This window comes from Vidua macroura, chromosome Z (genome assembly GCF_024509145.1).
Source record: "Vidua macroura isolate BioBank_ID:100142 chromosome Z, ASM2450914v1, whole genome shotgun sequence".
NCBI classification, from domain to species: domain Eukaryota; kingdom Metazoa; phylum Chordata; class Aves; order Passeriformes; family Viduidae; genus Vidua; species Vidua macroura.
The window spans coordinates 74,438,046-74,465,612 of NC_071611.1; the positions used below are offsets into that span (position 1 = coordinate 74,438,046).

Sequence of the window (27,567 nt, forward strand, 5' to 3'; positions counted from 1 at the left end):
ACATGCGGCAGGGTGAGAGGTCCTCCCCCGTCCCCCGGTTGGTTTTGTTTATGCTTTATCAGAACCACTGCCAAATTTCTCTTAGTAACTACTTCATTATATTTGACGTTATTATTATTTTATATTTTTTTATACCTCAATTAAAATTGCTGCTAAAGTTTAAATCTTGCAGTTTATTGAACTTGACATATGGCACCTCATTCATGACACCAGGAAGAGGCACGCAGGGCCGGGCTGCTGCCTCCTGCAGCTACAAGGGCCTCCTGGCAGCCTGCCTCTGCCGAGGCTCAGGCTGCTCCGGGCTCTGCCGGGGCTCTGCTGCGGCTCCAGCCCGGGCAAGGCCGGGCCCGCTCTCACCTCACAGTCGCTGACAGCTCTGCACCGCTGGAGACCTTTCAGAGCACCCTCTCTGATCTTGCTGCTTTCTCAGCTGAGCAAGGCTCTCCTCCAGCCAAAGACATTGCACTTAGGGATACAAATCCAAGTGGCAGGTGCCCAAATGCTCTGGAGTCACAGCTGAAGGCCTGCATCAGCACAGGATGGTTTGGCTTCCCCACTCCCCCTTTGGTTTTTCCTGCTAATGCCATTGCCATTTCTGCCTCAACTAGAAGTGCCCCAGATGTGCCAAAAGGGACCAGTGGGCTGTATTCCAAAGGCAGTGTGGTCTGGAGAGAATGAATGAAGAAGAGCCTTCTCCACTTACAAACCATACCAAAGAAGCCATAAGCGTGTCTTAGCACCAATAAAAAACACCTGGCAATTCAGAAGGAAATGTTGAGTTTTCTGAAGGGGTCAGGAGGGGAATCTTCCAAATGAGTTGATGCTTCAGAAACTTTATTTAATTCCAATCCTACTCTATAAACCTATACTACAAAACTACTCAACAATCCTACTCTAGAGTCCTACTCTACAATCCTACTCTAACTTGGTTATGGAGATAATATCTTGACTCTTCTTGTCTTCTTCTTCTCCTTCTTCACTGAGTTGATGAGTGGTACCAGGGTGGACGCTGGCTTGGCTGATGTTACAAATGGATGCTGTCCACAGGATAAAAAAAAAAAAACAAAGAGCAGTGAACCATGACTTTCCAAGCTCAGTGCTTCAGGATTCCTTTGGTACTTAGAAAGACCCAGAAAGAGGAGTGACGGGGACATCTGCTCCCCTGTCATCCTTTGCTGGACCTTGCCATCACAGGCAAACCTGGCCCAGAATCCCATTCATCTCTGTATTGTGTTGTCTTCATCTAGCTGGGATTTTTGCCCTGCCAGTGCTCTAGAAATGGTGCTTTCTGTCCCTGGGGTTTCTTCCTTTCAGGAAACTCCAATGACTCACATAGGTCCCTGTCTTTGAGAGACAGGCACCGTGCTAATTTCCACAGGGAGACAGAGCAGTGTCTACCTTTGCATGCCCTGCCCCTCCTGTGCTGGATGGCACCTTCCTTCCCAGCAGGGCCAGCCGAGTGGCGCTGGCTGCTGCAGTTCCATGGCACTGTACCCTGCATTGCTCTACTTCAGTTCTTTTGCCATTAGATAAAATGGAACACACCACCAAATTACAAAACAGGGTGACAGAAACAGCCAGAAAACAGTGCACCTGTCCTCTCAGGAAATGCGGAGAGAGGTGGAGTTATTCAGCTTTGTGAAGAACAGGCCCCAGGGAGACTTTATTGCCACTTTCCAAGACTTCAGAGTGGCTTTGAAGAAAATGGGGGACATCTTTTTTATCAGGGCCAGTTAACAATTGAATGCAGGCAAATATTTTTAATAACAAAATGGGGATCAAGTTAGAGTAAGTCTGAGGAAGAACTTGTTTACTCGGAGCATGGTGCAACACCGGCACAGGTTGTCCCAAGAGCTTGTAGGTGCCCCATTCCTGCAGGTATTCCAGGTCAGGTGGGAAAGGGCTCTGAGCAACCTGATCTCTTTGAAGATGTCCCTGCTCATTGCAGGACACTTGGACCAGATGACCTTCACAGGGCCCTGCCAGCCCAGCCCAGTCTAGGATTCTTCACCGTTTTCATTTGAACAGCACCAAGAGTGGAGGTGAGGAGGAACGGGGGCTCATCTGATGCCTTGGACCTCACTGGAGGAGGAGCCCATCCCTCAGACACTCTTTCACCTGCAGCCCCTTTGCATTTTACCTGCAGGAGCTTCTTGGCAGACCAGCGCCGTGCCTCGTCTGTCTGCAGGCAGCAGCTCAAGAAGTCACGCAGGCAAGACGAGCATCGGTTGGGCTGCCGCAGCTTTGGTCTCCCTCCTCTGGCTATCAGGAGTTGAGCCTGCAGGAAAAGGAAACATAAGGCTCCAGCTGCTTCTTTCCCATCTGTAAGTGCTCTCTCAGATCCCATTGTTTAAGCTCCACTCTGCAGGGCAGTTTCTGCCCTGGCAGAGACCCAGAGATGACTTTCCTTAACCAACCAAAAACCCAAACCCCAGTGCAGCCACAGCTTTTCCAGCATTCAGCAGATCTTGCCTTGGCAGCTGATTTCATTGACTGACCTAGTTAGTGGGAACTACATCAGCAAAGCATGTTTCCTTTTCAGAGGATTTGCACCAGCTTGACAGGCTTTTGAGAAGACAGACTCTGCTACACTAACTAACTCTACTATTTCCAAGGATTAGTACATGAAAGGCATCTCTGCAGTGCTTGTTGGTCCCTTAAGCACAGTGGTCATAAACCAAAACTCATCGAGCTTCTTGTCCTCTTCTAGAAAACAGCGGTACGTGGAAGGCAAAAAAGGAAATCCGCCAGGTAAGGAAACAAACATTTGGAATCTCATATTCAACACAGACAGTTTAAGATGCCTGCACAAATGTATTGGGATGAAAATGCCTGCTTGGGCACACAGGAGCCACCTGCAGCTCTGTCTCTCAGCTGCAAGTTTCAGCTTCTTTAAGTGGCAAAAGGAAAACTTTTCAAGGTCAAATCAGAAGAAGTGCCATCCCTATGGTCACCCTCTGCTCATTTGGATACTCAATCAATGCATTAATGGTGTCCCCATCGCAGAAAGTGTTGGGTAAGAAATGGGAGGTTTTGGCTAGCTCTCCATGGCACCAGGCTGTGGCCTGGTCTCCATAAAAATGCCCATCACAATACTAACAGCTCTGTGCTGGTGGCCCTGAAATAGATGGTGACCAAAAAGACTTTGTTATTATCCTCTTCAAGCCAGAGGAAAATTTCCAAGCCTAAAACAGCAAACACACTCCCCTTGAGTATAAATAATTATGGCAGCTTTCTTTCCTTTTCCCACAGCCCCAGATGTCACAAAGAGGGTTTTATCCTGTCTCTCTGCAACTGGGCTCAGCCACTGGACATGGTGGGGAGCTGGAGTCCTCACTGTCCTTAGAGCTGTGCAAGCCAGGGATGGCCCTGCTCCTGTGGTAAAGGAACACAGCACCGGCGTCAACCGCCCACGTTGGATCCCAGCCCCAGGCACCTGGCTGCAAGCTCATCAACTTGTTAAAGTACCCAGAAACAGCCAAGAGTTTAGTGTACAATTCTAACTGCAGTCGGAGAAAAACACATCCTAAACTTATCCAGGCCACCCACACGCAAGACTGAACAATGTACAGATGATTTGAAAGCCTGAAAGTTTTGAAGGCCAACAGGGTTGGGAAAAGATGCTACAGTTTGGAGGAAAATTGATGTGCTGTGGTTAAAAAAAGAACAAGAAAGCAAAAGTGTTGGGGAAGATGAAACAGGGAAACCTTCTAAATATGATTGCCTGTCAAAAGATTTTTAGAATATGGAAACTATAAGCGAGATTGAAATGAAAGTAAGCTTTGAGATAGTTACTAGCCTTAGTTACTGAGCAACTGGAAAACAATGGTATGGCTGGCTGAAGGTAATCCCCTTTTGATTAAACAATACCCTCTGGTTGCAGACAGGTCCAAGGGTCAGAGCAGACCCTACTAGCTTGGCAGAAGGGGTGCAAAGAGTAGTTTTTAGGGTTTAAAATGTAACACAGTATGGTAATGTAATGATTCCTATAGGCTGTAGCTAAATGCTATAGGATCTGTATCTTGTACTAGATTGGTTAGTGACAATTAGAATATTCAGCACAGAAGAAGATTTAGTGGGCTGTAACCAGAACTTCCTCGCTCTTTCAGGTCTCTCTTTTGGGCTCCTCTTTTGGGCCTGCTCCGAGCTGTGGCTGGCAGCTCCAAACAGGGCCCCTGCAGCCACGCCCTTTGCAATAAACCGAAAGTTCCAAGACCTGGCTTCAAAGTGCTCTCGTCTCTGTCCACCCTGACTGTCCTACCCACCATCGCTCCTACACAAAACTACTTGGGCATAGCTTTGGTGGTTGTTTCGTTTTTTCTTTTTCTTTTTCTTTTTCTTTTTCTTTTTCTTTTTCTTTTTCTTTTTCTTTTTCTTTTTCTTTTTCTTTTTTTCTTTTTCTTTTTCTATTTCTTTTTTGCTTTTTGTTTTTCTATAAAATTGAAACTGGGAAGGTCTAACCTCCATTTCTCAGGCTATTTACCACATGTCTAATCTCTCCACTGAAAAAATTCTTGTCCTTCAGAGACTGAGCTCCAGCAGGGTTCAAAAAGCAAATGAGAAATTTCAGGCATGGCTGGAGGCCAAAATGGCAGGTTTCTGAACTGGTTAGGTTTCTGAACTGGTTACCTTCCTCTTCCCTTCTGATGCAACCAAATCGACAGCAGATGCTGATGTGCTGCAGGGACATTTTCAGAAGGGGACCTTGGTGGAAGTGGTGCCAGCAGATGGCAATGGGATTTTGTCCAATGGCACACTGACCATGGGACAGGTGAGAAAGACAAGCAGGATCAGTGAGTATTTGCACCTTACCGAAACAGGAGTTTCATACTGGTAAGGAACTTCTCGTTCCACCATTTCGATGCCCACGATTCCAAGAGACCATATGTCCACTTTGGGGCCACATGGTTGACCTGTCACCACTTCAGGCGCCATCCACCCAGAAGTGCTGGCCACTGAGCTCCGTCGACTCTGCTCAGGGGTGAGCTGAGCAAAGAGGCCAGAGTCAGCTGTGGAGAAAAAAACATACCATGAAAGCCAGCTCAAGTTAGGAAATCAAGCAAAAGAATTCCCCACTCTCAGTCTAAGAATGTGCTGTTGAGTCTCCTGGAGAACTGTCCACGCTTGGTTTCCTTGGGGCTTTAGCCAAGGAAGTATGGTATTGACCACTTCCAAAAAACCCCAGGTGTTTTAAGGCTGCTCACAGCAGTGGCCTTCATTCCCCTGAAGCTTTACATTGTAGCTCCCTCCCTCTGGAAGAGACACACACAGAGCAACGCCACTCTTGAATTCTCGTGGTTCCTTATATCTCTGTGCACATTGCAACTGTGTCATCAGCTCCCAGTGGGGGGCCCTGCACTGCCACCAGCACCATTTTTGGGGAGCTGGCAGTCACTCAAAGCAGCCCCACAGCCCACGTCCCTGGAATGCTGCACCTGACCAAGAATACACTGACCCAGCTTGACAGAGCCGTCGGTTCTGAGAAGGATGTTGCTGCTCTTCACATATCGGTGGATCACATGGTTCGAGTGAAGAAAATCCAGGCCTTGCAGGCACTGAGAGAGAAAACAGAAACAGGAGGGCAAAAATTAGTGATGTCATTTCATTACACAAAAAAGGAAAGAGCTCTAAAAGATTCCCTCTGCAGGGGAATGGTGAGTAATGGCAGAACAGAGTGCCATTGCGAGGAAGAGCTTGCTGCTCCACCACTTGCAGAGCAGGATCTTTCTGAGGAAAAGGCATGTCAGCTTTTGAAAGAGCAACAGCAGCTGCTGTTGTTGTAGACTGTCCCCTGCAAACCAGCCAGGATGACTGCTGCTGCTGTGGATGTGCTTTCTCCATGCAGAGGACAAGTGAGGGGTTTTGCCAAGAAAGAAAAAGTCCCTCCCTTTGGTGTGAAGTGGATCACTTTGGGTGGGAGGCTGCATGACAAAGGTTTTGTTGCTGGCCTCAGCACAGACTTGGAAGTATCACAACAGTCACCTTCCTGAAGCAAAGAGCATTTTGGCTGCACTAGTGTCCTTTTCAGTTGAGGACTGTGAGAAATGAGTCTTTTTTCTTTGCTGATCATTTCAAATGCTGCCACCAGCACCTTTGCTTTTACAGGCAAGGAATGCAGTGCAGACAGGCTGGAGATAAAAGTTTAGGGAGGGAAGGTGGAGAGCAGCAAATACAGATACAAGGGACAGTGAGAATACAACAGTAGGAGATATGAGTACAAGAACTGAGTACTGTGAGTGCAGGGGCACTGGCAGGCATTTCACTTGAGATGCTTTTGCTTGCCCATAGCATACCAGCAACATAGAAACAAAGCTTGGCACATGAAATCACTCCAGGTCGGAGCCCTGTTTCCCAGACAATCCTGCCCAAGCCCTGGGCAGCACAGGTGGGATTGCTGACCTCCCGACTGATGGCTGCCATCTCGTCTTCAGACAGGTGGGTCTCGCTGATGACATTGCTCAGAGTGCCTCCGTCCATGTACTCCATGACCAGCCAGAGCTGCCCATCCACAAGGTAGCTGAAAGAAGGAAACAAGAGCATGGAGATAAACATGCATGGCTAGGTTGTTTTCTTGATTGATTCTTGTTTCCAAGTCCCTTTGTGACAAGGACAGAATGAAAGGAATAGACATTCCCTCTAGGCTGTGCATTGTTTACAATCTGTCTCAAGAAGAAAGGCACAGCTGTGAAAAAAGGAGATGTCTTCAATTGCCAGCAAGTAAAAACTGCAGGTTAGGAACAGATCAAAAACCTGTCAAACTGCGTGTTTCTGGAAATAAGCAACTAGTCTTCCTGGCATGCAAAGTAATGGAAAAGAGGGGACACAATCCAAGGGAAATCCATGTCAGTTTATCTGGATGTAAGAGGACCCTTGAAAAAAAATCAATCCCCAAAACAATGTGGTGGCTGTGAACTTACAGGCTATTGATTTAGTAAGATATGAGTGATGCAGGTTTTTGAATAATTTTCAAACTCTGTGTACCAGGGAAGACTCATGCAGACAAGATGCACTCTCTTCCCATCCACTGGAGATGAGCAGAGCAATAATAATTAACCAATAATTACAGCTCTATTTTCTGCCAGTGAACAAAGTGGAATTTTACCATGCATGTTTGCAATATGTAAACAAACATTCACAACAACTCACCTGTCTAAATAGTTGACCAAGTTGGGATTCTTATTTGTCTTCATGAGCATGAATTCATTGACTTTTAGTTCCTTCTTCCTCGGTCCTTGGAGATTTATTTTCTTTATGGCCACCTAAAATGACATTGAAAATCAGTAACTTGAGAAGTTGGCGGCACAAGACCACAAGGCACATGGAGCGAGTGATTTTGCAATGCCACAGCCCAGCTGTGCCAAACTGCCTTGTGATTGGGCATTGCAGTAATTAGGAACTGACATTGCAACAGCCCATTTCTCTGCTCCCTTGGAGGCCACTTACAGGACACGTGGCCACTGAGGTTTTGCCTTGTCCACTTGGTAACTGTGGTGTCTCAACTATCACCCACAAAGCTCTGAGCACACTCCCTGCTGCTTTGTATGGGATTCAGAAGAAGTAATCCCTGCCTTAATACTCTGTGGATACATCTCGGGCTATGGGCAGGGCTTAGGGCTTTTAGGGACACCGTGCAGATCTCTCCCTACGTGCAGTTCCCCAGTGCAGCACTGCAGGTGGCTAAGGAACTACCAGTAACTTTCAGATGCATTTCCTGGCAGCCAGAAGTGAGAATTCAGGACTCTGAAGCCGTAGCCCCAAAGAGCAGTGAGATGCTCAAAGGCACCACCTTTGTTTTAGCAATGGAGAGCGAATGAGCACATCCTTCTCTGAAAGGAACTGCTGCCCTCCTTGCCTTCCTTCTGGCAGCTGAGAAGGACAAAGACTGTCCCAAATGTATTTTGCAGGCTGGTAGCAGTCTGTGCTTCTTGTGCCTTTTCAGCACAGCTCTACTCAAAGCTCCAGCCACAGCTGCTCACACCAGAGGACCTGCGGGAGATGTTGACATTTACCTGCCCTCCTGTGGCATTGTCAAGTGCTCTGCAAACATCTCCAAAAGTCCTAGAAACAAAAAAGCAGCAAAGAAAGGAGAAGACATTCAGATCTTGCAGTGAAAGCCAGCCCACAGAGGAGATCTCTGCTGCAAATGCCTAAAACCTGCCGGATGCAGGCGGCTCTGCCCGAAGGCAGATGATGCATTTTCCTCTCAAGTGCATGGGCACTGGGCCTGTCCCTGAAGCGTTGCTGTTTACTGCCTCAGCTCCTAAGGAGAGCTCCTTCTTTCATCTTGGGTTTCAGGTTCTAAACTGTGCAGTTTTTATCCTGACCATGGAGTATTTCCTTCAGCAATCTTTTGGAAAGAAATGTTCCTGAGAACTGTTATCTGACAGCTATCAGGGAGTAGGTTGCTCTTTCAGGCAAGCACGTTTCTTCCCCTTTTATTAGTGTGGCTGTATGATTTGGAGATATACAAAAATGCTCAGGAAATTAACACAGAACTGTCCCACACTTGTGAGACAAGGAGATCTTCCAGGTCCTGTTCCTTGCTGCAGGCAAGAACTTGGCAGCATGGAGGTGTCTCTGCCAATGCCTTCTGGGCACACTCACGAATTCGGAGCAGCACTGAGAGATGGGACAATCTATCCCCAGTGTCTGAACATGGGGAGAGATGTCTGTTTGCAGCTGTTCTGACTTCACACTGCATAGATATTCCACCAGAAAAACACCTGGCCCGTGGTTATGTAGAAGTAACTGTGGTTGGACTCACCCTCTGCCAATATATTCCAGTTCAGTGTATTTCATCACAGGATTTTCCATGTTCACTATTTTCCCTGAGGGAAACAAAATGCAAGATGCTCACTTTAAAGCAGAGATCCCAGCTTCCAGGACATTCAAAAGGCAGACCCAGAGCCTGGAGTTTTGAACCCTTTGTGGTTGGCTGGGTAACAACAACAACCAGGCAGACAGCTCTGCGGCACAGGTGGCCAGCACAGAGACTGCTTTTCTACAGCAGTTCCTGTGGGGAAATGTCTCTAAATGTCCCTGGGACACCAAACTCAGGAAAAACATTTGGTACAGCTATGCTGGCACCTGCACACAATAGACTGTCCCTCAGACAAGAAATACAGCAGACGTACTCAGTAGCTCCAGGGAGTCATCCTTGATCTCCTGTTGCTGAGCAGCAGCTGGGTCAGCACTGGAGATGAACAAACCGCCCCGGCTCCGCTTCTCAGGTTGGAGAGCAAAGGCTGCAGCAGGTTTGGTGACAAAGCCCTTGTAGATCTGAGACAAGAAATGAGTTTATGTCAGAAAGGTGGCTGGCAGAGATTAGCCTGAGATTCCATTTCAAATGCAAGCCCTTAGGAAGGTGCTGTCAGCAACATGCAGGGCTCTTAAGTGGGTTTTTTCTGATGTCCACTTCTCAGACTGGATGGGTCAAAACCAAAGGCTAGTTCTACTTGAGTGGATGGCCAGATTCATGGTCCATTTTCATGGATTTTCTGAAGGATCACTGCCACAATGACCATTCTACTTCCTCTCAAGGATTCCTTTCCCCCTCCAAGGGCTTCAGATACACTTGCAGCTCCTTGTTCAAGTGTTCGGCCTCCCCCCACTGTGTCCTCTTTTCCTGCACCATCTTCAGGTCATGCCCAACCTGTAGCACCTTTGGTGGGGACAGTTCCTGTGCCTCACGCCCGCCTCGGGGCTCTTCATTGCCACTCATTTGCCGGAAGTCTTTGCCGGCTGCCCGGTGAGATGTCAACACTTGCACCTCGAGTCAAACAGAACAAAGCAGTCAGAGACTACAGCTTGTCCCTGTCAGTCAAGAGTCACTGACTGTGAGGAAAGAACAGATTTACAAGGGATACAGACAGCTTGTTTCAATCCTCCATCTGGGTCACCATATTCCCCTGTAAAAACACCTCAAGAAACAAGGAGAGCAGGAACAGGCCAGCAGGAATCAATTTGGATGACTGCTGGCCAAAAGGCCAAAGGACAAGTCCCACTGTCCAGGGCAGCAGCTGAGATTCAGCACACCAGGAAATGTCCTTCTGAGTGACTGTGATACACACTAGAGCAGGATGGCACTCAGAGGCATCACCCCGCTCCCTGCTGCTCTGCACTGGGAAGGCCAGAAGGGCAGAAACCACCAGTTTGGTGACTGCCGTGGCTATCCCTCTTTCACTCACTTGCTTTTGTAGAGCCTGAGGGAGGGGATTAAGTTTTTCTCTGATGATTTTCATTTCTTCCTCCTGCCTCTTCTCCCTTGCCTTGATCTTAGCGTGAGCTTTCTGAAAGTCTGTGTCCAGTTGTTCCTTCAAGTTCTGTAAAATACGAGAGAGAGGATCTTTCATGAGTGGAGTGGCTGCCACTCTTTCACTCACCTGGTTTTGTTGATCGCCCCTCTGCTGATGGAGATTCATCTCCTCTTGAATTCTTCTTGTCTCTTCCTGGTTTCTCTTCTTTACTTCTGTGATGGCACTCTGAGCTTCGGGCAGCTCTGCTTGTGGCTCTGCCTTGATATTCTGTACACACAAATGCAGAGCAAGTGACTGGGAGCTGCCATAAGGCTCAGCTTTTTCCTCTTGCAGCCTCAAAATCACATTTATTCAGCCACTTCTTTCTGCTTCCCTACCCACACCTGCTTCCAATGGAACCCTCTTGTCCCAGTGCTGATCTCTGCAGATTCCAAGGCTCTGTGCTTTCAGTGCCTCTGGGACTCCTGGCCTCCTCACTCCCAAGAGCTCTGTTTTATGCCCTTCTTCCTGCCCTTTTCCTGACACCTGGCGAGTCAGGCTTACCTGGCCATTCTCCTGTGGCTCTTCCACCTGCTGCCTGAGCTGCTCTTCCTGCTCTCGGGCTCTCAGCTCTCCCTGAGTCTGGCATGGCATCTCTGAGAATGCAATCTGCTCCTGCTCTTTCTCTGGAAGGATCTGCACAGAAAGCAAGAGAAGATGGGTTTCAACTTTCCATAGGACATTTGTGGGCCAAGACTCAAGGACTGATGGGCTCACACGTTCCCAGAGCACTGTGCTGCTGCTCTCCTGGGTCATTCTCTGCCCGTGGGGAGGCACAGATTCCAAAGTGACCCTGGCACTACAATCAGGGGCCATCTGGGGCTGAAGCTCCAACAGCCTCTCAGGCAGCTGACAGGGAAGGTGTGGCATTTCTCAGGGATCTGGTGAGGGCCTCCCTCTGCTCCTGCCATGTCCTGTTTGTCTTTCAGTAGTGACTGACACCCAGCCCAGTCCCACAGCTCCATCCTGCCTCTGCAGGTGGCTTCCTGGGTGAGCTCACCCTTTATGAGAGACACTTCTGGAGTTCATGTTCTCTTCACCACCTAAAACATGGAATTCTTCCACCTCTCTGGGACAGGCAGAAAATTAAAGAATTAACTGGGGGCCTCAGGACGAAGAGGCTGGAGGAGGAAAACAGCTCTGAGGGGAAAAAAACCACCATATCTGGAGGGGGAAACAGCTCTGCCTGCTCAGAATCAGTCAACAGAACGTGTCTCTAATCCTCTCCTGAAAGGGATGCTTTAGGTGAACTTTGCACCTCCAACTGCTTTGGACCAGAGACAAGAAGATTCAATTATGCAAATGACAGATAGATAGATAGATAGATAGATAGATAGATAGATAGATAGAAATATAGTACTCACTCTTATAATCTCTCTTTCCTATCGTTTCTGTTGCTACACACACTTGGTAGCCATTGCCCTGATCAGCAGCAATCCTGAGATTGCTCTCCTGTTGCTTCAATAAACCACACTCCCAGGGAATCTGGAGCACTTAGGTCCTTATGGAATGCAATCAGATGCAGAGCATTGCACTGGGAATGGCATTCTTGCAGCATCTGTGCTCGGCCAAGTGCTTCTCTTGGACTTGACTACACTGAGAGTGCTAAAGGGGCTGTAATCAGAAATAAAGCCCAGCCCCTTCCAGCTCCTCTGATCTCTGAGGACAAGCTGGAATGCAAGACCACTGATTTCCTGCTCAATTCCCAAACACCACATTTACTGATTCCCTGGGCTGCAAAAAGACAGAGGTACTGTCAATATGAATGTGAAGTGCAAGGCCCTGTTGACTGGCCTGGCACCAGAACAGCTCCTTCTGCACCAAGCTCGCTGCCCCAAAAAATGTGTTCCCATGCAAAAATACTGCATCCTCCAAAAACATCACCTTACAAAAGAAAATGCAAGCAGAATCTCAAAAAGTGCTGGAAAAGGGCAGAAAAGTTTGAGGAAAATAGCCCTGCCTTGCTGAGAAATGAGAAACGGAACAGGAATTCTCCTCCTAACAAACGAAGAAAGCAAAAGATGAAAGAGTCACCAAATGAAGTGTGAAAAACACCTGGATGCAGTGAGATGGTATTTGTAGAAGAAATAGCATTTGTAGTGAGCACTATCTTGCAGGGATTTATGGAACTCTGCCTGGAGGTCACTGACGAGCCTCCCGTTGTCCAGGCTAAAGCTCCCTCAGCACCTCCTCCTTGGCCTTGCACTCCACAGCCTTCCCCAGCTCCCGTGTCCTCCTCTGCACACGCTCCAGCCCCTCAAGGACTTTCTGCTTCACAGGGGCCCACAACTGGGCACAGCACTCCCAGCTGTGGCCGCAGCGCTGCCCAGCCCAGGGGGACGCTCCCTGCCCTGCTCCTGCTGCCCCACTCTTGCTGACACAGGCCAGGACACCCTTGGCCTTCCTGGCTCCCTGGCCACGCGCTGGCCCATCTTCAGCTGCTCTTGACGGGCACCCCTGGGTCCTTTGGGCCCACGCAGCTCCCCCACCACAAACTTGCCCCTTTGACGTCAAAGACAGCAGCCACAATTCCAAGATGTCCTTCCTCTGCTCAGCAACACAAGACAGCAGTCAAGGACTTGCAGCTTCACCCCCACCCGAGGCACTAATGCCATTTCCAAAGCTGCAGGCTTCATCCCAAAACGCAACCAAAGAAACTTGCCCCTTCTGCTTTTTGCCTAGCAAGGAGCCTTCCCTACGAGGCACTTGCTTCCTTTGGCCTCACCCCACAAGAATGGCCTACCCCAGCTTCATGGACAACGCAATCATCTCCTTGCAGCTTATCAAAAGCCAAAAGAGATTGTACAAGTGAAGAAATGCTGCAGAAAACTGCAGAACACTTCCACAAGCCAAACACACCTTTGCACAAAGGGAAAACAACTAAAGAAAGCCCTGTGACCTCCAGCACGAGCACCTGTGCCCTTGGCCACGGCCCTGCAGAAGCCCAGAGACAGAGCTTCACTGAGCCAAGCAGGCAGAAGCTGAGCCGCAGCCCCCAGCTCTTGGGTGCCTCAAGGTGACAGGCCAAAGGCCAATTTCTAGCTGTCCCTGCCTGCAGGAAATGGCCGCGTCCTGCGGGATTCCAGCACTCAGCATCCTCAGCCAGCAACAGCAAGTGCTGGCTGCTCAGAAACTTGCAGCTCTGCCTTGCACTAAAGACAGCACCACCCACAACTGGCACTTACTCTCTTGGAAGCATCAGGCTCTGCTGTGACCACAGCTGCAGGCTTGTGGTCGTCTTGCTCCTTTTGCTCCTCTTTGGCTTCTTCTCTAGGAGCAGAGGGAACCGGGGCAGAGACTGCTGCTGCTTCTGTCATCTGTGGCAAGAGAGAAACATGAGGGACAGGCCGTTACCTATGGTTTAGAACCTCCTTTCTCCTCGCATCTACAACCACCTCTTTGAAGGAGAAATCATCAGCATTCTTAGCAATGGCATTCTAAGTCACTCTGGCCACATTAAAATGGGCTAATTCAAGAGAACTCTGTTTGCCTAGGAATTTGATAGTCCTCCCTGGCTGCTATCTGCAAGGCACAGTGCCTCTGCACAAGGGAGCTTTTAGCTCTTGAAAGCTGTGAAATGGAAAAGTAGGAAATAGCCAGCAAGGCCTTTGCTATTGCTGCGGCAGACATGGAAAACTAAAAGTGGATCAGAATCCCATCCGGTGCAGGAAAAGGGCAGGAAAGCTTGTGCAGAAGCATCTTTGCTTGCTGGGAAAAGAGAAAATGAGCAGGGCTTCTCCTCCAAGCAAGCCAAGAAACCACAAATTGGAAGTGTCACCTGCTCAGGTGGCTAAAGCACATGGATGCAGAGCGGGGATGTTTGGCAGGGAAGCAGGCCTTGGGGTGAGCGCTGTCCTCTATGGATCTATGGAAGTGTGCCTGAAGGGCCCTGACGAGCCTCCCGTTGTCCAGGCTAAAGCTCCCTCAGCACCTCCTCCTTGGCCTTGCACTCCACAGCCTTCCCCAGCTCCCGTGTCCTCCTCTGCACACGCTCCAGCCCCTCAAGGACTTTCTGCTTCACAGGGGCCCACAACTGGGCACAGCACTCCCAGCTGTGGCCGCAGCGCTGCCCAGCCCAGGGGGACGCTCCCTGCCCTGCTCCTGCTGCCCCACTCTTGCTGACACAGGCCAGGACGCCCTTGGCCTTCTTGGCTCCCTGGCCACGCGCTGGCCCACCTTCAGCTGCTCTTGACCGGCACCCCTGGGTCCTTTGGGCCCACGCAGCTCCCCCACCACAAACTTGCCCCTTTGACTTCAAAGGCAGCAGCCACAATTCCAAGATGTCCTTCCTCTGCTCAGCAACACAAGACAGCAGTCAAGGACTTGCAGCTTCACCCCCACCCGAGCCACTAATGCCATTTCCAAAGCTGCAGGCTTCATCCCAAAACGCAACCAAAGAAACTTGCCCCTTCTGATTTTTGCGTAGCAAGAAGCCTTCCCTACAAGGCACTTGCTTCCTTTGGCCTCACCCCACAAGAATGGCCTACCCCAGCTTCATGGACAACGCAATCATCTCCTTGCCGCTTATCAAAAGCCAAAAGAGAGTGTACAAGTGAAGAACTGCTCCAGAAAACTGCAGAACACTTCCACAAGCCAAACACACCATTGCAGAAAGGGAAAACAACTAAAGAAAGCCCTGTGACCTCCAGCACGAGCACCTGTGCCCTTGGCCACGGCCCTGCAGAAGCCCAGAGACAGAGCTTCACTGAGCCAAGCAGGCAGAAGCTGAGCCGCAGCCCCCAGCTCTTGGGTGCCTCAAGGTGACAGGCCAAAGGCCAATTTCTAGCTGTCCCTGCCTGCAGGAAATGGCCGCGTCCTGCGGGATTCCAGCACTCAGCATCCTCAGCCAGCAACAGCAAGTGCTGGCTGCTCAGAAACTTGCAGCTCTGCCTTGCACTAAAGACAGCACCACCCACAACTGGCACTTACTCCCTTGGAAGCATCAGGCTCTGCTGTGACCACAGCTGCAGGCTCGTGGTCGTCTTGCTCCTTTTGCTCCTCTTTGGCTTCTTCTCCAGGAGCAGAGGGAACCGGGGCAGAGACTGCTGCTGCTTCTGTCATCTGTGGCAAGAGAGAAACATGAGGGACAGGCCGTTACCTATGGTTTAGAACCTCCTTTCTCCTCGCATCTACAACCACCTCTTTGAAGGAGAAATCATCAGCATTCTTAGCAATGGCATTCTAAGTCACTCTGGCCACATTAAAATGGGCTAATTCAAGAGAACTCTGTTTGCCTAGGAATTTGATAGTCCTCCCTGGCTGCTATCTGCAAGGCACAGTGCCTCTGCACAAGGGAGCTTTTAGCTCTTGAAAGCTGTGAAATGGAAAAGTAGGAAATAGCCAGCAAGGCCTTTGCTATTGCTGCGGCAGACATGGAAAACTAAAAGTGGATCAGAATCCCATTCGGTGCAGGAAAAGGGCAGGAAAGCTTGTGCAGAAGCATCTTTGCTTGCTGGGAAAAGAGAAAATGAGCAGGGCTTCTCCTCCAAGCAAGCCAAGAAACCACAAATTGGAAGTGTCACCTCCTCAGGTGGCTAAAGCACATGGATGTAGAGCGGGGATGTTTGGCAGGGAAACAGACCTTGGGGTGAGCGCTGTCCTCTATGGATCTATGGAAGTGTGCCTGAAGGGCCCTGACGAGCCTCCCGTTGTCCAGGCTAAAGCTCCCTCAGCACCTCCTCCTTGGCCTTGGGCTCCACAGCCTTCCCCAGCTCCCGTGTCCTCCTCTGCACACGCTCCAGCCCCTCAAGGACTTTCTGCTTCACAGGGGCCCACAACTGGGCACAGCACTCCCAGCTGTGGCCGCAGCGCTGCCCAGCCCAGGGGGACGCTCCCTGCCCTGCTCCTGCTGCCCCACTCTTGCTGACACAGGCCAGGATGCCCTTGGCCTTCTTGGCTCCCTGGCCACGCGCTGGCCCACCTTCAGCTGCTCTTGACCGGCACCCCTGGGTCCTTTGGGCCCACGCAGCTCCCCCACCACAAACTTGCCCCTTTGACTTCAAAGACAGCAGCCACAATTCCAAGATGTCCTTCCTCTGCTCAGCAACACAAGACAGCAGTCAAGGACTTGCAGCTTCACCCCCACCCGAGGCACTAATGCCATTTCCAAAGCTGCAGGCTTCATCCCAAAACGCACCCACAGCAACTTGCCCCTTCTGCTTTTTGCCTAGCAAGGAGCCTTCCCTACGAGGCACTTGCTTCCTTTGGCCTCACCCCACAAGAATGGCCTACCCCAGCTTCATGGACAACGCAATCATCTCCTTGCAGCTTATCAAAAGCCAAAAGAGAGTGTACAAGTGAAGAACTGCTGCAGAAAACTGCAGAACACTTCCACAAGCCAAACACACCTTTGCAGAAAGGGAAAACAACTAAAGAAAGCCCCGTGACCTCCAGCACGAGCACCTGTGCCCTTGGCCACGGCCCTGCAGAAGCCCAGAGACAGAGCTTCACTGAGCCAAGCAGGCAGAAGCTGAGCCGCAGCCCCCAGCTCTTGGGTGCCTCAAGGTGACAGGCCAAAGGCCAATTTCTAGCTGTCCCTGCCTGCAGGAAATGGCCGCGTCCTGCGGGATTCCAGCACTCAGCATCCTCAGCCAGCAACAGCAAGTGCTGGCTGCTCAGAAACTTGCAGCTCTGCCTTGCACTAAAGACAGCACCACCCACAACTGGCACTTACTCTCTTGGAAGCATCAGGCTCTGCTGTGACCACAGCTGCAGGCTCGTGGTCGTCTTGCTCCTTTTGCTCCTCTTTGGCTTCTTCTCCAGGAGCAGAGGGAGCCGGGGCAGAGACTGCTGCTGCTTCTGTCATCTGTGGCAAGAGAGAAACATGAGGGACAGGCCGTTACCTATCGTTTAGCACCTCCTTTCTCCTGGCATCTACAACCACCTCTTTGAAGGAGAAATCATCAGCATTCTTAGCAACGGCATTCTAAGTCACTCCGGCCAGATTAAAATGGGCTAATTCAAGAGAACTCTGTTTGCCTAGGAATTTGATAGTCCTCCCTGGCTGCTATCTGCAAGGCACAGTGCCTCTGCACAAGGGAGCTTTTAGCTCTTGAAAGCTGTGAAATGGAAAAGTAGGAAATAGCCAGCAAGGCCTTTGCTATTGCTGCAGCAGACATGGAAAACTAAAAGTGGATCAGAATCCCATTCGGTGCAGGAAAAGGGCAGGAAAGCTTGTGCAGAAGCATCTTTGCTTGCTGGGAAGAGAGAAAATCAGCAGGGCTTCTCCTCCTAGCAAGCCAAGAAACCACAAATTGGAAGTGTCACTTCCTCAGGTGGCTAAAGCACATGGATGCAGAGCGGGGAGGTTTGGCAGGGAAGCAGGCCTTGGGGTGAGCGCTGTCCTCTATGGATCTATGGAAGTGTGCCTGAAGGGCCCTGACGAGCCTCCCGTTGTCCAGGCTAAAGCTCCCTCAGCACCTCCTCCTTGGCCTTGCACTCCACAGCCTTCCCCAGCTCCCGTGTCCTCCTCTGCACACGCTCCAGCCCCTCAAGGACTTTCTGCTTCACAGGGGCCCACAACTGGGCACAGCACTCCCAGCTGTGGCCGCAGCGCTGCCCAGCCCAGGGGGACGCTCCCTGCCCTGCTCCTGCTGCCCCACTCTTGCTGACACAGGCCAGGACGCCCTTGGCCTTCTTGGCTCCCTGGCCATGCGCTGGCCCACCTTCAGCTGCTCTTGACCGGCACCCCTGGGTCCTTTGGGCCCACGCAGCTCCCCCACCACAAACTTGCCCCTTTGACTTCAAAGGCAGCAGCCACAATTCCAAGATGTCCTTCCTCTGCTCAGCAACACAAGACAGCAGTCAAGGACTTGCAGCTTCACCCCCACCCGAGGCACTAATGCCATTTCCAAAGCTGCAGGCTTCATCCCAAAACGCAACCAAAGAAACTTGCCCCTTCTGCTTTTTGCGTAGCAAGAAGCCTTCCCTACAAGGCACTTGCTTCCTTTGGCCTCACCCCACAAGAATGGCCTACCCCAGCTTCATGGACAACGCAATCATCTCCTTGCCGCTTATCAAAAGCCAAAAGAGACTGTACAAGTGAAGAACTGCTGCAGAAAACTGCAGAACACTTCCACAAGCCAAACACACCTTTGCAGAAAGGGAAAACAACTAAAGAAAGCCCTGTGACCTCCAGCACGAGCACCTGTGCCCTTGGCCACGGCCCTGCAGAAGCCCAGAGACAGAGCTTCACTGAGCCAAGCAGGCAGAAGCTGAGCCGCAGCCCCCAGCTCTTGGGTGCCTCAAGGTGACAGGCCAAAGGCCAATTTCTAGCTGTCCCTGCCTGCAGGAAATGGCCGCATCCTGCGGGATTCCAGCACTCAGCATCCTCAGCCAGCAACAGCAAGTGCTGGCTGCTCAGAAACTTGCAGCTCTGCCTTGCACTAAAGACAGCACCACCCACAACTGGCACTTACTCTCTTGGAAGCATCAGGCTCTGCTGTGACCACAGCTGCAGGCTTGTGGTCGTCTTGCTCCTTTTGCTCCTCTTTGGCTTCTTCTCCAGGAGCAGAGGGAGCTGGGGCGGAGACTGCTGCTGCTTCTGTCATCTGTGGCAAGAGAGAAACATGAGGGACAGGCCGTTACCTATGGTTTAGAACCTCCTTTCTCCTCGCATCTACAACCACCTCTTTGAAGGAGAAATCATCAGCATTCTTAGCAATGGCATTCTAAGTCACTCTGGCCACATTAAAATGGGCTAATTCAAGAGAACTCTGTTTGCCTAGGAATTTGATAGTCCTCCCTGGCTGCTATCTGCAAGGCACAGTGCCTCTGCACAAGGGAGCTTTTAGCTCTTGAAAGCTGTGAAATGGAAAAGTAGGAAATAGCCAGCAAGGCCTTTGCTATTGCTGCGGCAGACATGGAAAACTAAAAGTGGATCAGAATCCCATTCGGTGCAGGAAAAGGGCAGGAAAGCTTGTGCAGAAGCATCTTTGCTTGCTGGGAAAAGAGAAAATGAGCAGGGCTTCTCCTCCAAGCAAGCCAAGAAACCACAAATTGGAAGTGTCACCTCCTCAGGTGGCTAAAGCACATGGATGTAGAGTGGGGATGTTTGGCAGGGAAACAGACCTTGGGGTGAGCGCTGTCCTCTATGGATCTATGGAAGTGTGCCTGAAGGGCCCTGACGAGCCTCCCGTTGTCCAGGCTAAAGCTCCCTCAGCACCTCCTCCTTGGCCTTGCGCTCCACAGCCTTCCCCAGCTCCCGTGTCCTCCTCTGCACACGCTCCAGCCCCTCAAGGACTTTCTGCTTCACAGGGGCCCACAACTGGGCACAGCACTCCCAGCTGTGGCCGCAGCGCTGCCCAGCCCAGGGGGACGCTCCCTGCCCTGCTCCTGCTGCCCCACTCTTGCTGACACAGGCCAGGACACCCTTGGCCTTCCTGGCTCCCTGGCCACGCGCTGGCCCACCTTCAGCTGCTCTTGACCGGCACCCCTGGGTCCTTTGGGCCCACGCAGCTCCCCCACCACAAACTTGCCCCTTTGACTTCAAAGACAGCAGCCACAATTCCAAGATGTCCTTCCTCTGCTCAGCAACACAAGACAGCAGTCAAGGACTTGCAGCTTCACCCCCACCCGAGGCACTAATGCCATTTCCAAAGCTGCAGGCTTCATCCCAAAACGCAACCAAAGAAACTTGCCCCTTCTGCTTTTTGCCTAGCAAGGAGCCTTCCCTACGAGGCACTTGCTTCCTTTGGCCTCACCCCACAAGAATGGCCTACCCCAGCTTCATGGACAACGCAATCATCTCCTTGCAGCTTATCAAAAGCCAAAAGAGATTGTACAAGTCAAGAAGTGCTGCAGAAAACTGCAGAACACTTCCACAAGCCAAACACACCTTTGCAGAAAGGGAAAACAACTAAAGAAAGCCCTGTGACCTCCAGCACGAGCACCTGTGCCCTTGGCCACGGCCCTGCAGAAGCCCAGAGACAGAGCTTCACTGAGCCAAGCAGGCAGAAGCTGAGCCGCAGCCCCCAGCTCTTGGGTGCCTCAAGGTGACAGGCCAAGGGCCAATTTCTAGCTGTCCCTGCCTGCAGGAAATGGCCGCGTCCTGCGGGAGTCCAGCACTCAGCATCCTCAGCCAGCAACAGCAAGTGCTGGCTGCTCAGAAACTTGCAGCTCTGCCTTGCACTAAAGACAGCAGCACCCACAACTGGCACTTACTCTCTTGGAACCATCAGGCTCTGCTGTGACCACAGCTGCAGGCTTGTGGTCGTCTTGCTCCTTTTCCTCCTCTTTGGCTTCTTCTCCAGGAGTAGAGGGAGCCGGGGCAGAGACTGCTGCTGCTTCTGTCATCTGTGGCAAGAGAGAAACATGAGGGACAGGCCGTTACCTATCGTTTAGCACCTCCTTTCTCCTGGCATCTACAACCACCTCTTTGAAGGAGAAATCATCAGCATTCTTAGCAATGGCATTCTAAGTCACTCCGGCCAGATTAAAATGGGCTAATTCAAGAGAACTCTGTTTGCCTAGGAATTTGATAGTCCTCCCTGGCTGCTATCTGCAAGGCACAGTGCCTCTGCACAAGGGAGCTTTTAGCTCTTGAAAGCTGTGAAATGGAAAAGTAGGAAATAGCCAGCAAGGCCTTTGCTATTGCTGCGGCAGACATGGAAAACTAAAAGTGGATCAGAATCCCATTCGGTGCAGGAAAAGGGCAGGAAAGCTTGTGCAGAAGCATCTTTGCTTGCTGGGAAGAGAGAAAATCAGCAGGGCTTCTCCTCCTAGCAAGCCAAGAAACCACAAATTGGAAGTGTCACCTGCTCAGGTGGCTAAAGCACATGGATGCAGAGCGGGGAGGTTTGGCAGGGAAGCAGGCCTTGGGGTGAGCGCTGTCCTCTATGGATCTATGGAAGTGTGCCTGAAGGGCCCTGACGAGCCTCCCGTTGTCCAGGCTAAAGCTCCCTCAGCACCTCCTCCTTGGCCTTGCACTCCACAGCCTTCCCCAGCTCCCGTGTCCTCCTCTGCACACGCTCCAGCCCCTCAAGGACTTTCTGCTTCACAGGGGCCCACAACTGGGCACAGCACTCCCAGCTGTGGCCGCAGCGCTGCCCAGCCCAGGGGGACGCTCCCTGCCCTGCTCCTGCTGCCCCACTCTTGCTGACACAGGCCAGGATGCCCTTGGCCTTCTTGGCTCCCTGGCCACGCGCTGGCCCACCTTCAGCTGCTCTTGACCGGCACCCCTGGGTCCTTTGGGCCCACGCAGCTCCCCCACCACAAACTTGCCCCTTTGACGTCAAATACAGCAGCCACAATTCCAAGATGTCCTTCCTCTTCTCAGCAACACAAGACAGCAGTCAAGGACTTGCAGCTTCACCCCCACCCGAGCCACTAATGCCATTTCCAAAGCTGCAGGCTTCATCCCAAAACGCACCCACAGCAACTTGCCCCTTCTGCTTTTTGCCTGACAAGAAGCCTTCCCTACAAGGCACTTGCTTCCTTTGGCCTCACCCCACAAGAATGGCCTGCCCCAGCTTCATGGACAACGCAATCATCTCCTTGCAGCTTATCAAAAGCCAAAAGAGACTGTACAAGTGAAGAACTGCTGCAGAAAACTGCAGAACACTTCCACAAGCCAAACACACCTTTGCAGAAAGGGAAAACAACTAAAGAAAGCCCCGTGACCTCCAGCACGAGCACCTGTGCCCTTGGCCACGGCCCTGCAGAAGCCCAGAGACAGAGCTTCACTGAGCCAAGCAGGCAGAAGCTGAGCCGCAGCCCCCAGCTCTTGGGTGCCTCAAGGTGACAGGCCAAAGGCCAATTTCTAGCTGTCCCTGCCTGCAGGAAATGGCCGCGTCCTGCGGGATTCCAGCACTCAGCATCCTCAGCCAGCAACAGCAAGTGCTGGCTGCTCAGAAACTTGCAGCTCTGCCTTGCACTAAAGACAGCACCACCCACAACTGGCACTTACTCTCTTGGAAGCATCAGGCTCTGCTGTGACCACAGCTGCAGGCTTGTGGTCGTCTTGCTCCTTTTGCTCCTCCTTGGCTTCTTCTCCAGGAGCAGAGGGAGCCAGGGCAGAGACTGCTGCTGCTTCTGTCATCTATGGCAAGAGAGAAACATGAGGGACAGGCCGTTACCTATCGTTTAGCACCTCCTTTCTCCTGGCATCTACAACCACCTCTTTGAAGGAGAAATCATCAGCATTCTTAGCAATGGCATTCTAAGTCACTCCGGCCAGATTAAAATGGGCTAATTCAAGAGAACTCTGTTTGCCTAGGAATTTGATAGTCCTCCATGGCTGCTATCTGCAAGGCACAGTGCCTCTGCACAAGGGAGCTTTTAGCTCTTGAAAGCTGTGAAATGGAAAAGTAGGAAATAGCCAGCAAGGCCTTTGCTATTGCTGCGGCAGACATGGAAAAGTAAAAGTGGATCAGAATCCCATTCGGTGCAGGAAAAGGGCAGGAAAGCTTGTGCAGAAGCATCTTTGCTTGCTGGGAAGAGAGAAAATCAGCAGGGCTTCTCCTCCTAGCAAGCCAAGAAACCACAAATTGGAAGTGTCACCTGCTCAGGTGGCTAAAGCACATGGATGCAGAGCGGGGATGTTTGGCAGAGAAGCAGGCCTTGGGGTGAGCGCTGTCCTCTATGGATCTATGGAAGTGTGCCTGAAGGGCCCTGACGAGCCTCCCGTTGTCCAGGCTAAAGCTCCCTCAGCACCTCCTCCTTGGCCTTGCGCTCCACAGCCTTCCCCAGCTCCTGTGTCCTCCTCTGCACATGCTCCAGCCCCTCAAGGACTTTCTGCTTCACAGGGGCCCACAACTGGGCACAGCACTCCCAGCTGTGGCCGCAGCGCTGCCCAGCCCAGGGGGACGCTCCCTGCCCTGCTCCTGCTGCCCCACTCTTGCTGACACAGGCCAGGACGCCCTTGGCCTTCTTGGCTCCCTGGCCACGCGCTGGCCCACCTTCAGCTGCTCTTGACCGGCACCCCTGGGTCCTTTGGGCCCACGCAGCTCCCCCACCACAAACTTGCCCCTTTGACGTCAAATACAGCACCCACAATTCCAAGATGTCCTTCCTCTTCTCAGCAACACAAGACAGCAGTCAAGGACTTGCAGCTTCACCCCCACCCGAGGCACTAATGCCATTTCCAAAGCTGCAGGCTTCATCCCAAAACGCACCCACAGCAACTTGCCCCTTCTGCTTTTTGCCAGGCAAGAAGCCTTCCCTACAAGGCACTTGCTTCCTTTGGCCTCACCCCACAAGAATGGCCTGCCCCAGCTTCATGGACAACGCAATCATCTCCTTGCAGCTTATCAAAAGCCAAAAGAGACTGTACAAGCGAAGAACTGCTGCAGAAAACTGCAGAACACTTCCACAAGCCAAACACACCTTTGCACAAAGGGAAAACAACTAAAGAAAGCCCCGTGACCTCCAGCACGAGCACCTGTGCCCTTGGCCACGGCCCTGCAGAAGCCCAGAGACAGAGCTTCACTGAGCCAAGCAGTCAGAAGCTGAGCCGCAGCCCCCAGCTCTTGGGTGCCTCAAGGTGACAGGCCAAAGGCCAATTTCTAGCTGTCCCTGCCTGCAGGAAATGGCCGCGTCCTGCGGGATTCCAGCACTCAGCATCCTCAGCCAGCAACAGCAAGTGCTGGCTGCTCAGAAACTTGCAGCTCTGCCTTGCACTAAAGACAGCACCACCCACAACTGGCACTTACTCTCTTGGAAGCATCAGGCTCTGCTGTGACCACAGCTGCAGGCTCGTGGTCGTCTTGCTCCTTTTCCTCCTCTTTGGCTTCTTCTCCAGGAGCAGAGGGAGCCGGGGCAGAGACTGCTGCTGCTTCTGTCATCTGTGGCAAGAGAGAAACATGAGGGACAGGCCGTTACCTATCGTTTAGCACCTCCTTTCTCCTGGCATCTACAACCACCTCTTTGAAGGAGAAATCATCAGCATTCTTAGCAATGGCATTCTAAGTCACTCCGGCCAGATTAAAATGGGCTAATTCAAGAGAACTCTGTTTGCCTAGGAATTTGATAGTCCTCCCTGGCTGCTATCTGCAAGGCACAGTGCCTCTGCACAAGGGAGCTTTTAGCTCTTGAAAGCTGTGAAATGGAAAAGTAGGAAATAGCCAGCAAGGCCTTTGCTATTGCTGCGGCAGACATGGAAAACTAAAAGTGGATCAGAATCCCATTCGGTGCAGGAAAAGGGCAGGAAAGCTTGTGCAGAAGCATCTTTGCTTGCTGGGAAGAGAGAAAATCAACAGGGCTTCTCCTCCTAGCAAGCCAAGAAACCACAAATTGGAAGTGTCACTTCCTCAGGTGGCTAAAGCACATGGATGCAGAGCGGGGATGTTTGGCAGGGAAGCAGGCCTTGGGGTGAGCGCTGTCCTCTATGGATCTATGGAAGTGTGCCTGAAGGGCCCTGACGAGCCTCCCGTTGTCCAGGCTAAAGCTCCCTCAGCACCTCCTCCTTGGCCTTGCACTCCACAGCCTTCCCCAGCTCCTGTGTCCTCCTCTGCACACGCTCCAGCCCCTCAAGGACTTTCTGCTTCACAGGGGCCCACAACTGGGCACAGCACTCCCAGCTGTGGCCGCAGCGCTGCCCAGCCCAGGGGGACGCTCCCTGCCCTGCTCCTGCTGCCCCACTCTTGCTGACACAGGCCAGGACACCCTTGGCCTTCCTGGCTCCCTGGCCACGCGCTGGCCCACCTTCAGCTGCTCTTGACCGGCACCCCTGGGTCCTTTGGGCCCACGCAGCTCCCCCACCACAAACTTGCCCCTTTGACTTCAAAGACAGCAGCCACAATTCCAAGATGTCCTTCCTCTGCTCAGCAACACAAGACAGCAGTCAAGGACTTGCAGCTTCACCCCCACCCGAGGCACTAATGCCATTTCCAAAGCTGCAGGCTTCATCCCAAAACGCAACCAGAGAAACTTGCCCCTTCTGCTTTTTGCCTAGCAAGGAGCCTTCCCTACGAGGCACTTGCTTCCTTTGGCCTCACCCCACAAGAATGGCCTACCCCAGCTTCATGGACAACGCAATCATCTCCTTGCCGCTTATCAAAAGCCAAAAGAGATTGTACAAGTCAAGAACTGCTGCAGAAAACTGCAGAACACTTCCACAAGCCAAACACACCTTTGCAGAAAGGGAAAACAACTAAAGAAAGCCCTGTGACCTCCAGCACGAGCACCTGTGCCCTTGGCCACGGCCCTGCAGAAGCCCAGAGACAGAGCTTCACTGAGCCAAGCAGGCAGAAGCTGAGCCGCAGCCCCCAGCTCTTGGGTGCCTCAAGGTGACAGGCCAAGGGCCAATTTCTAGCTGTCCCTGCCTGCAGGAAATGGCCGCGTCCTGCGGGAGTCCAGCACTCAGCATCCTCAGCCAGCAACAGCAAGTGCTGGCTGCTCAGAAACTTGCAGCTCTGCCTTGCACTAAAGACAGCACCACCCACAACTGGCACTTACTCTCTTGGAACCATCAGGCTCTGCTGTGACCACAGCTGCAGGCTTGTGGTCGTCTTGCTCCTTTTGCTCCTCTTTGGCTTCTTCTCCAGGAGCAGAGGGAGCTGGGGCAGAGACTGCTGCTGCTTCTGTCATCTGTGGCAAGAGAGAAACATGAGGGACAGGCCGTTACCTATGGTTTAGAACCTCCTTTCTCCTCGCATCTACAACCACCTCTTTGAAGGAGAAATCATCAGCATTCTTAGCAACGGCATTCTAAGTCACTCTGGCCACATTAAAATGGGCTAATTCAAGAGAACTCTGTTTGCCTAGGAATTTGATAGTCCTCCCTGGCTGCTATCTGCAAGGCACAGTGCCTCTGCACAAGGGAGCTTTTAGCTCTTGAAAGCTGTGAAATGGAAAAGTAGGAAATAGCCAGCAAGGCCTTTGCTATTGCTGCGGCAGACATGGAAAACTAAAAGTGGATCAGAATCCCATTCGGTGCAGGAAAAGGGCAGGAAAGCTTGTGCAGAAGCATCTTTGCTTGCTGGGAAAAGAGAAAATCAACAGGGCTTCTCCTCCTAGCAAGCCAAGAAACCACAAATTGGAAGTGTCACTTCCTCAGGTGGCTAAAGCACATGGATGCAGAGCGGGGATGTTTGGCAGGGAAGCAGGCCTTGGGGTGAGCGCTGTCCTCTATGGATCTATGGAAGTGTGCCTGAAGGGCCCTGACGAGCCTCCCGTTGTCCAGGCTAAAGCTCCCTCAGCACCTCCTCCTTGGCCTTGCACTCCACAGCCTTCCCCAGCTCCTGTGTCCTCCTCTGCACACGCTCCAGCCCCTCAAGGACTTTCTGCTTCACAGGGGCCCACAACTGGGCACAGCACTCCCAGCTGTGGCCGCAGCGCTGCCCAGCCCAGGGGGACGCTCCCTGCCCTGCTCCTGCTGCCCCACTCTTGCTGACACAGGCCAGGACACCCTTGGCCTTCCTGGCTCCCTGGCCACGCGCTGGCCCACCTTCAGCTGCTCTTGACCGGCACCCCTGGGTCCTTTGGGCCCACGCAGCTCCCCCACCACAAACTTGCCCCTTTGACTTCAAAGACAGCAGCCACAATTCCAAGATGTCCTTCCTCTGCTCAGCAACACAAGACAGCAGTCAAGGACTTGCAGCTTCACCCCCACCCGAGGCACTAATGCCATTTCCAAAGCTGCAGGCTTCATCCCAAAACGCAACCAGAGAAACTTGCCCCTTCTGCTTTTTGCCTAGCAAGGAGCCTTCCCTACGAGGCACTTGCTTCCTTTGGCCTCACCCCACAAGAATGGCCTACCCCAGCTTCATGGACAACGCAATCATCTCCTTGCCGCTTATCAAAAGCCAAAAGAGATTGTACAAGTCAAGAACTGCTGCAGAAAACTGCAGAACACTTCCACAAGCCAAACACACCTTTGCAGAAAGGGAAAACAACTAAAGAAAGCCCTGTGACCTCCAGCACGAGCACCTGTGCCCTTGGCCACGGCCCTGCAGAAGCCCAGAGACAGAGCTTCACTGAGCCAAGCAGGCAGAAGCTGAGCCGCAGCCCCCAGCTCTTGGGTGCCTCAAGGTGACAGGCCAAGGGCCAATTTCTAGCTGTCCCTGCCTGCAGGAAATGGCCGCGTCCTGCGGGAGTCCAGCACTCAGCATCCTCAGCCAGCAACAGCAAGTGCTGGCTGCTCAGAAACTTGCAGCTCTGCCTTGCACTAAAGACAGCACCACCCACAACTGGCACTTACTCTCTTGGAACCATCAGGCTCTGCTGTGACCACAGCTGCAGGCTTGTGGTCGTCTTGCTCCTTTTGCTCCTCTTTGGCTTCTTCTCCAGGAGCAGAGGGAGCTGGGGCAGAGACTGCTGCTGCTTCTGTCATCTG

The 27,567-nt window shown here is 52.0% G+C and overlaps 1 protein-coding gene across 1 annotated transcript in view; it reads right to left on the reverse strand.

Moving 5' to 3' along the window:
* Nucleotides 1-817: 817 nt before the first annotated feature.
* LOC128822360 (serine/threonine-protein kinase PAK 3-like) overlaps nt 818-27,567 on the reverse strand; it is a 41,519-nt gene continuing 14,769 nt past the window's right edge. Inside the window, exons 4-11 of the mRNA XM_054004056.1 lie at nt 10,800-10,931; nt 10,188-10,523; nt 7,147-7,259; nt 6,400-6,517; nt 5,456-5,555; nt 4,813-5,009; nt 2,141-2,278; nt 818-1,037 (exon numbers count right to left, since the gene is read on the reverse strand). Coding sequence (XP_053860031.1) covers nt 930-1,037; nt 2,141-2,278; nt 4,813-5,009; nt 5,456-5,555; nt 6,400-6,517; nt 7,147-7,259; nt 10,188-10,523; nt 10,800-10,931 — 1,242 coding nt within the window. The 3' untranslated portion in view covers nt 818-929. The remainder of the gene's footprint in view (nt 1,038-2,140; nt 2,279-4,812; nt 5,010-5,455; nt 5,556-6,399; nt 6,518-7,146; nt 7,260-10,187; nt 10,524-10,799; nt 10,932-27,567) is intronic.